General features: G+C 41.8%; 1 protein-coding gene across 2 annotated transcripts in view; it reads right to left on the bottom strand.

The window, feature by feature from the left end:
* LOC116397558 (uncharacterized) overlaps nucleotides 1-8,612 on the bottom strand; it is a 51,600-nt gene extending 42,988 nt beyond the window's left edge. Inside the window, exons 1-2 of one of the 2 annotated variants that reach the window (XM_031873079.1) lie at nucleotides 8,595-8,608; nucleotides 8,353-8,447 (exon numbers count right to left, since the gene is read on the bottom strand). In XM_031873079.1, the coding sequence (XP_031728939.1) occupies nucleotides 8,353-8,431 (79 nt within the window). In that variant the 5' untranslated portion in view covers nucleotides 8,432-8,447; nucleotides 8,595-8,608. Of the gene's footprint in view, nucleotides 1-8,352 lie in introns of both variants that reach the window. The other variant, XM_031873078.1, reaches the window with a different exon arrangement.
* Between the last annotated feature and the right edge of the window lie 1,620 nt (nucleotides 8,613-10,232).

Raw genomic sequence — 10,232 nt, 5'->3', positions numbered from 1 at the left:
ATATATATATATAAATGATAAATGTAAAACTGCAAAAATAATACAAAACAAAATGTAATATTAAAAAGATTTCCTTCAAGACCCACTCCCCACAATGCATTGTGTCCTGGCATTTTAGGTTTGAAAATGTCAAGTCTGTTGCATTGAAGTATTGCTGTACTGTGCAGGATGTGCTCAGTGCATGGCAGTGCAGCCACAATTCTCAGTTTTTTTGTAAAGGCCAATATTGTTCCTCATGTTGTCCAACCTCGAGTTTCTCAACTCAAATGCCATTTGATACCATTTAGTAAAATAAAGAATGTGGACTTTGACCCTTGTGTCTATTGATAGACAGATAGATAGATAGATAGATAGATAGATAGATAGATAGACGGACTGACGGAGGGATAGATAGATAGATAGATACAACTCCAGCGGAATGCAATCCCGCCATCTTCTTCAATTTGCGTTAACGTGATTCAAAATAAGGCACACACTTTTTTCTTCCCAGAGTCCTCCGTTTGTCAAATCGGCATTTAGAAAGAGTCATGGTTGAATGGCACTGTCTGGTATTCCAGGATTTTAAGTTTCATGGACATTACAGTTACTGAAACCCATTGAAAACAGTTGCGAGAATGAATGTCATCCAGATGCTGCTCATCATTGAACGGAAGCACATTGGCCAGCAGGATGCCCAGTGTACTATTAACCAAACTGCAAGCCTTATTATTTGACCAATATTTGCTTGAAAAATTCTCCAAAAGGCACCAAAACCACAAACACGACAGAGAGGTTAAGTTCAGTGACTCGAATTAGCTGAGGTGACACCTAGCAGAATGCTACGGCACCCGCCTGTCACTCAAAGCAGCCACGCCCTTAATTATGCATAACTTTAAGCCTTAATATAATCCAAACAGGACTGTCATGAATGAGGGTATTAGTTTAGAGATCAAAACCATTTTGTACCAGGCTGTAAACATCTTTATTTCCGCTGTAAAGTTGGCAATTTTAACGTGGAAGTCTATGGGGATTGACTAGATGTGGAGCCTCAAGTGGACATTTGAGGAACTGCAGCTTCATAGTTCAGCCTGGGAAGTTGCTGCTTGGGTAAATTCTGCCAGAACACTTATGGCTGCTTCATTCAGGTGTCAGCCTGTGTGTCGACATCGGTTGACCCAGACATGTGACTGTTAAACTGTCCTACACTAACCCAGTTTCTAGCAAATAGGAAGTGTTGATGATTTGTATTGGGTCATTGTTAAAGTATATGTTACAGGTACCAGGATTGGTAAAATAGCCAGATAAAAGTTTCTGCAAACAGGACACATAAATGACAGGGCAACTTCAGCGTCTGTTCATTTCGCCTCACTCAGCAGAATGAGGAACACGGCATCGCAACGTTATGGTCGTAAATCATTTTACTGTCTAAAGCAAAATAAAGCACCACCCTGCCCCCGGCTACAAGATGGAATGTACATTCTATACAAAGTGAAGGCATGTCAGTCACTTATAAAACTATTGCCAGAATATACCAGTGTGCTCACTGTAAGAACATGTTGGTTGTACATATACAGTAACACACATGCGAAAACACATTGGTGGGCATCACATATAGAAGGCATTGTGTTTTCTAAACCCTGAAGCTTCAGTTAACAACTTGTGGACTGGACTCCCCAGTAACAAAGAAATCAAACACTGGGCGGCCTAGAATCTCAATAATGTAAGACATTGTAATGCACCTTTCCAGGAGCATGAATAATGAGACATGTGTTGGAGCAAAATATGAAACACAGAATGTAGGTCAAGCAGCTTCAGGTCTCAGCCAGATATGAAACAGATAAGATATTATTGTTCCCATCAAACAATAACTTTATTCAGGACGTTATCTCTCAACAGGAAAAGTAAAGTAGGTAGTCAGCCCCCAGTCTCTCTCTTAACTTCATAGTCTATCAAAAGCCAGATCGCATTTGCATTTCTTAGTTTATATACTGGATCATTTTATTCTTCTTAATCATTTATTCTCAAATCACACAGAGACCATGCCAGCGTTGCCAGACAAGAACATCGCAACTAGAAACATCTGTAAAAAGTTTACTTTAAATGCCTTCCCTTTGTAGCGTTCTATGCCAACATTGTATTTCTTTCTGCCTGGCAGCCACAGGATGGTTCGGATAGGGAAAGATTGTGCCAACAGTAAAATAAATGGAACAAGAATATACGCCTTTTTTAATCCCTTATCCAGTACAAAATCTTTACACTGCGTCTTATGCATTTTATTATTCTATTTGTTGTGAAAATTCACAATACAAGACGAAACTGAATTAATTTCGTGGGTGCAATGGATAGCACTATTGCCAAACGGGGCTACCACATGAATGATATTAGCAAAGGCTTTGGTTTAGCTTATCAGTTGCCAATTTGGTTGATGACGTTTACATGTAAGGTGGCTCTGCGTGTTCAAAGAACTCTAATAGATGTGAAAAAACACAGAAAAATTGAACCTGTTCCTGGACAAATTAAAATGTACCAAATATCATGACCATACATCCAACCGCTGTGGAGACATTTTACCCAATACCCAAAATGTCAATCTCATGGTGGCACTAGATGACATTTCACCAAAGTCAGTAGGAATAGCAGAGCCAGATTTCATGGAAATCCATCCAACAGTTGTGAAGATATATTAGTCTGAACCAGTGGTGACGAACCAACCGTTCAACAGACATTATAATGCAGGAGACGAGGTTAAAAAGCATATCTGTCAAAACAAGTTCTGTGGTCTCCTGCATGAACGTTGAACACACTACAGGCTCTCGGAATCAAACATCAGGCATTGCTTTTTACTCAACTTGCCACCTCCTCCTTTTCTTATGTAGTTTTCTCAGTGCTTGTGTCTGTTCCTGAATTACTAGCAGAAAATAAGAAAGAGAGCAGGTTTACTTTAATTATACGCTGAAGTCATCCAGCCAACTCAGCTGTGTAATCTGACTTCTTGCTATTAAGTCTTTTCCTCTCTAAGCAACCACCGTCAGCCGGACAGGTGTCGGCCCCCAGAACCAGCTGTCCTCATCCCTCCCAAACAACACAAACAGATATTGTAGCCTGTAATTGTCTACATGGGCTGACTCAGCCTATTTCCAGTCTCTGTGCTTTAACTCAGAACCACAACATATGATTACAGACGGCCCCCTTTCCCCACCCATCTTTAAGCCTCTTTTCTGTCCAAAAACGTCCTTCAGACATTTCCCATCATGTTAATTTCACCTTCCAGGTGGTGCTAGCATTGTCATTCAAGTGAATTCCTTACAAAGTCAGACTTTAGAGGCCTAAAGGGGTTAAGTGGTTTGCCCTGTTGCCCTCTCTAATGGACACCATGAGAACAAAGCTCTAAACTGCCTAGAGGGAAAACAGCCTACATCCAGGTGCTAACAACAAACAGAGAGCTCTATAGCAAACCCCTCATCTCTGCTTGAGGCTAGACACTCAATGCTATATTAGCATAACACACTCAAATCTTCTATGAGTGAGTGGATGCAGTGCATTGTGGGTAGGTGCCGGGTTTTGTCAGGAAAGAAGAATGTGTTGAATAAAAAACATGATATCTCTCGTTATGCAGCATCAATTTTGATACTTATTTATCATACACAAATTCAGCTACAGGTCCCATGGGGAATGCCAAAAGGGGGCGGGACTTAACCTCTATTGTCATGATTGACAAGCACAGAGCCATCGTTGATGTAAATGTTAACACCAAGTCAAAATGTCTGCTGTGAAAAAGGATGAGTTATGGTGGAAGATGGAACAGTGGACAACATGTACGGGAAACATGATTAGTCACGCTATGAACTAACCAAAGGGATGAATCATTCTCATTCACAGCAATTTGACAGAAGCTCTGGTTCTGTCTGTTGTTTCCCTGTTGTGTCTGAGATTCATGAAGCCTGGGGGTACCTGTGTCTGTGGACGTCTTTGTGTGAATTTGTGTCTACTTGCATTTTTCCATTGACTTTGTATACGACTGACTTTGCATTCTGTCTGAACACAGAGTAAGTTAAATATAGTTAAACATGTGTAACAGAGTTAAAAATGTACTTTATTATTCTGTTGAGTATGTGTGAATTCTATCTTTATGAGCTATTTTTATTTAGCATTTTATTTTGTTAATGCTTCCTGCGGAAGCGGCGTCTCGCCTCTTTTGTACCTCCAAAGCACCCGTAGTCCCGACTTCCCCTCACAGTGGTGTTTCGTACTGTTGAGGTTAAGTTGTGTTGAATAATGTTGTTGCACTGTTTTGTTGTTTTCTTCGGGAATGTAACTGTTTACGCTACGTACTTTAGTAACTGCTAAGGCGATGACCTTATCAAGCTGTTACGTGCCGTTTTGACTGTGGAAAATATAAGTTTCGTGGCTGTTTCAGTTAGCCTTTTTGGCGCCATTTACTTTTACGTCAGGCTGCCCTGTCATATAACGTAACGATGCAGATACTTTGGCATTCCTTTGTGTGAATTCTGTTGTCTTGCATGTTTAGGAGCGGATGTATAAAGAGAGAGTGAGACCAGGAAGAAACTAATGTGGTTTATGTTGTCTTCTGCAGGTATGTATTTTCCTTTGTTTAATGTTATAATTTTCGTGGGTTCTGTTAATCATTCCACCTCATGTAGTTGTTTGTTTTGTCCATTTGATGTCGCTGTTAGTCCCGACTTCCCCAAACAGTGGTGTTTCGTACTGATGAGGGAGCGGATGTATAAAGAGAGAGTGAGACCAGGAAGAAACTAATGTGGTTTATGTTGTCTTCTGCAGCGAATAAATGCTGGAAAACTACCCTCTGAGTTGTCTCCTTCAATGCCATTCCAAGTCTGTTACACATGCACAGAATTAAATGTCAATACCTGTCAAATGAACCCTGTTAGCAAATTGCCATTCTAAGTGAAAGGATTCAGGTAGCGCGTTTGTTTGTTTTTTTCACTTTTAGTATTATCTTAACAGTAAAATACATTTTCAGACAACACTGGTGATTCTACTAAAAAGTTTTGAAGCAGCATAATTTTCTGGTGCCCTTTAAGGAGCTTCAACGTGTGTGATGAGGTGGGACAGACCACTGCACCCCCACAAACCATCACCATCCTCTAAACCCAGGAGATGGTGTTCCTCTGGGCTCATCTCTCAACACGTGGCACAGCTGGGATGCCTGCTCTGTTTTCCACCTCTCTCTTGACCATGGCGTCATCAACCTTAACAATGATACACAGACTCCCTCTTTATCAAAGCTAACGCCCCCCCAACTCCGAAATCATTAAGATAAGGCAAGAATGTGCAGGAGCAGTGTAACTCAAGTAAAATCTCCTTCGACTAATTTCCTCGGACAGTTCCGCGTTTGACTTTCCATCCCTTCAAAATACAGGACACATGGTGTTTAAGCAGCCAATGTCCTCATAATCTTCTCAGTGAGACATCCAGAGAGGCCCATATACCCACAACACTCTCAAAGTACACTTGAAGCAAATATGGGGACTTTAACTGACACTCTAGAGCTCTTACATTTAATTCATTTGGTTAGTGTGAAAATTATTTTTAAAAAATGCAAGGATTTACGGGTACAAACTAAAGAGTGACTTACTTTAACCCAAACCACAATCTTTCCTAAAAGTGACCAAGTGGTTTCCTGTGAACACGGTGTATGCATATAAAGAGTGAACACTCTCGACTCCAGAGGGGAAAGTAGAGTACCAGTGAGAAGCACTGACCCAGCTGCTGGACTAGTGAGAATGTGTTGGCCAAGCATAACAAATGATCCGTGGTGTGATACTCTAATTAAAGAACTGCATTCAAAATATTAATCAAGAAATGTATTCAAGTATCTGAAGTGAAAGTGCTGACTCATATTTACGGTTTTGGGTATTTTCATATCAGCTGAAGAAAGAAGGGAATAATTGGAAAAGGGAAGAAATAAAACAAAAAGGAAGAAATAGGGTAATTAATATGCTATGATAATGCATGAGCTCATCTTGTGTGAATGTAGTCATAATGGTTTTAGTCAAACTTCTGTTTCCAAGGTCAAAAGGAACTTTCATTCTCCGAAATTCCCACAAGTCTTGCCAACGCTGCAGGATGTGAAATATGTCATTGGAACCGTCCTCTCCCTTGTCCATGATATCCACTCATACTCGCTACCAATCAATGTATGTTCGAATGTAATCTGTTTTATGTATTGTCTGCAGTCTAAAGGAGTGTAACGCAAAGCTATCTGTCTGTCACCAACATATCTCTGTTCAGATGAACTTGGCAGCATATTGTGGTGGCAGCTAAATGTATATGTACACATTTAGCTGCCAACAAACTTTTCACTTTTCTGCAGTCTCATGAAACACAGGACACCAGATTCCAGCCAGTGATTCTGTTACAGTTTGGAGAACATACAGCTTCAGCTCCCCAGACAATCTCCTGCTCCTAAACAGCAACACTGTTTAGTGTTATCTCAACAACTTCTTCCTACTCTGAGTAACATGGCAAACAATGTGGACGCTGTCAAGCAGAGCGTAGGGGCTTCCTCGCAGCCGCAACAATGAACAGATTTACCCCCCCTCCCGCCGCCCCAACAACAAAACAGCCGGAGGATTTGCTGCTCTGCCGGTGTGGCTGCGCCTACCGTCGATGAGCTGACAGTGATATCTGAATGAGGCTCATGGAATGCAAGGCAACCTGACGCCAAGATTAGAAAGAAAGAGGGATGAGAATGACAACTCTCGCTGTGGAGATTTCACTAACTCAACAGAGGCGAACACTGTTTAACTTTATACTGCTGAATATGTCATAATGTCATTTATCCCCATTGCATATCTGTATGTGATGAAAATCCCAGAGAAAATAAGAAATGATTTATTTAATCAAATATTTGTATAGTTTCTATAAAAAATGGACAGAGGGCAAATCATTTTAAAAACCATGGGGGCCCGCTCTCGATGGGCCCCTCCACTCCATGGGCCTCCAGTGCAACCGCAATGCCTGCACTGTCTATATTTACAACCAGTAGTCAGCTAATGTTCATTTCAGTCCCAGCGCGCTCACCAACCTAGTTTCCAGCCGGCTGTGATAACACCTCTACACGACCTGCTGGTGAACATAGTGGAGTGTGACAGACAGATCAACAGAGGCAATATACTGTGGCTCAGTAATAGAACGGGTCGTCCTTCAATCAGAGGTTCGGCGGGTCGATCCCCGGCTCCGCTAGTCCATGTCGATGCGTCCTTGGGCAAGACACTTAACCCCAGATTGCTCCCGAATGCTGTGCATTTGGTGTATAAATGGGTATGAAGCTTACTTATACCTGGCAGGTGGCACCTTGCATGGTAGCTCCTGATATCAGTGTATGAATGGGTGAATGCTGACATGTAGTGTGAAAGCGCTTTGAGTGGTCAGAAGACTAGAAAGGCGCTAAACAATCCATTTACTGTATATGCGGAGCGTGTAAATAGCTAATTATTTGCTAACACATTAACCAATAACTTCATATTGCTGATAATATATTTCGTTTTCAGCTTGTTCTGCTGCCTCCAAGTGCCCAAAACAGTTAATGCAACTTTAAATGATGATGAATCACACGAGCAGAATAGTTATTTTGATTCTATTAAAGCAACATATTGTAATATTTTACAGTTATGACGTTATGTAACTTGCTATTAGCTTTACATACAAGGCTTCTTTAATGGAGCAGTAACTCCAGCTTCCCTGGCTGTTTTTGGTCAAGCTCACGTATGGAGTAGTACTGCACCATCAATAAGTTAAAGTTCTCTTCTAATGTTAAATCTTCTGATGGAGGAGGAGGTACACAGGCCTGAGTTCTCTGTGTCTGTGTTGTTGGGGCAACCAGACTAGACACAGTACTAACAGCTCCAAGTTTTCAGTAAAATCCCGTATTTAAATGCAATGAAGTTTTATGATGAGGTGCTAGAGACGATGAAGACTTAGGTATTAAAAGTTCCCACTGAATGTTTACAGCCCTTAAGAAAGAGAAGTGAATTGGCTGGGACTCCAATTAAACTTTCATGAAACAGACTAGACTGTTAGTCTCACTTAACCCACTGCAGATTTTCTTCCCATCAAAGTGTCCCCGCTAAGTCAGTCCTGAAGGTTTTTCACACTTCTTCTCCGTTAAAATGTCAGCACATAGGCCGTCAGAGTGCTGATCATCCCTCTGCTCACTGAGATAAATGCCCTGAACAGAGAGCCATCAGAGGTCAAATAATACACACCCTATGACTTAAATTACTGCTACATTTCATCTCACATGACATAGAGAAATTACAAGCTGGTGGGAGGGTTAGACCACACATGCTGCCATGGAAAGACGGAGAACCAGATAGAAGGTGACCGTACCTTTCCTCCAAGGAGCCAGGATCGTGAATGACTTCTGCCAGCTGATGACCAGTCCAGTCTTCTTCCTCTTCACACTCATCTTCCCGTAACAATCCCTGAGGTTGAGGACAATGCAAATGTGGTCAAGTTGCAGAAAGAAGAACCCCCACCTTAGAGATTCCTCATCATGTTTTTCAAGTTGAAAAGCTGTCTTTTGTTGGGGAATTCAGTGTGGAGGTTGTCCTCGAGCGGGGTCATGATACCTGTGTCTCCTCGCCTGCTGGACGGTCTGAGCGCATGTGTGTGAGTGTGTGTCAGACAGCTCCAGAAAAGTTAAAGGGGGCTGGGCTCCACTCAGAGCGGAGGAAGGGGAGGAGGAGGAGGAGTTGCAGCTGGCTGGAGGGAGAGAGGTGGAGCAGGGAAAAGTGCACTACTATGTTTTGCTACGTTTACACTTTGCGTCCACACTATGCCGGAGTTTTCAAAGCACTGAAAACGGAGGAGTTTGAAAACGCTCCCGAGGACGGATAAGTTTGAAAACGCCGGGGTTGCGTATTCATGTGGACGGTCGAAAACGGATACGTTTGGAAACAACCCACACCCACGTTCGCTTGAGTGGTTCTTAGCAGTCATGACGTGTCCTTCCCTGGTTCGTCATGCCCCTACACCTGACCCTTTCCCGGCAATCATAAACAACAACATTGATTACCGATCGACTACCAGGTTAATTTAACATGGAGAACTGATTACAGGTGTTGTTGACCTTGTTGTCTTTACCAGCAGCTGTTGTTCAGTTAAAGTCTACATTATTACGGAGGAAGCAGCTGTTGTTGGAGCGATTAGTGAGCGGCGTGACCAGCTCTGAAGTCATGGTTAGGGAGGGGGATGGACACAAAATGGAGGACTTTCCTTTTCTTATTAATGCTTATTTTGTTCTGCACAAATCTTGTGAAGTCCGCATAAAATGTAAAAGGAACAAAAACAGTAAATGCTCTCCAGTAGGACAGATTGTTAAGCCACCAGCAGAGCTACGAGTGAGAACAATGAAACCGAGGAAACGAGTGAGAGACGTGTGTTGACCACATTTATGGATCATAATCTAGTAAACCTTTACGTGTAAGTGTTGATTTTAAAGTGAATTTGATGTGTGAGAGAGAATCAAATACGACCTTTTATTATTAAAGACTACTTTATTACTCTGTCGTATTTTTTTTAACAAAGCAACCAATCTACTTCCTGTTTACATCGACACTCACCCGCATGCCCAGTGTACATGAATATTCACGTGATATTTGTTTTCAGGCGTTTAGTCTGGACGGAGATCATTTTGAAAACGATGCTGAACCGCCGTGCGGACGGAGAACATAGTAGGGTGGATGTAGCCTCAGACGAGGACTCAGATTTACAAAACAGGGAGCGACGAGAGCTATAGGAAGCGCAAGAATAGTTCAATGATTTGAAGTCCCCCTTTACACCAATCACAGCTTCAGACTTCAAACAGGTACAGTGAATAACCCGTGTACGATGGAACCACCCTAAAGCTGTATGAAACACATGGTCTTCGTCATTACACAGCAGAATTATACCAACAACAGGATTGACATTTTCATTGTTACTGTTAAATATTTCAAAACAACCCACAAGTTTTTCCACAAAACTTAGGGTTGAATTATTTATTTTGAGACGTCTGATTTGCAAGCCATTTTGTCCTAAACAGTTAACACAGCTGTTTTGACTGGGGAAGTAGTTGTTTGACAACTACAACATCTCTACTAACTTATTAGGAGCTTTCGGCCACATGCAGCGTCTTCTTCATCAGTGGATGGAGATTGTTCTGTTGCAATGGCAGTATACTCCATGGAGTACAAAACAGCTGTTTCCAAGGTCAAGGAGGAACTGAG

The sequence above is a fragment of the Anarrhichthys ocellatus genome, unplaced genomic scaffold, assembly GCF_004355925.1.
Source record: "Anarrhichthys ocellatus isolate YVR2014 unplaced genomic scaffold, GSC_Weel_1.0 scaffold68, whole genome shotgun sequence".
Classification (NCBI taxonomy): domain Eukaryota; kingdom Metazoa; phylum Chordata; class Actinopteri; order Perciformes; family Anarhichadidae; genus Anarrhichthys; species Anarrhichthys ocellatus.
The sequence above is the reverse complement of the archived record's forward strand: the minus strand, read 5'-3'. Positions and strand labels throughout refer to the sequence as shown.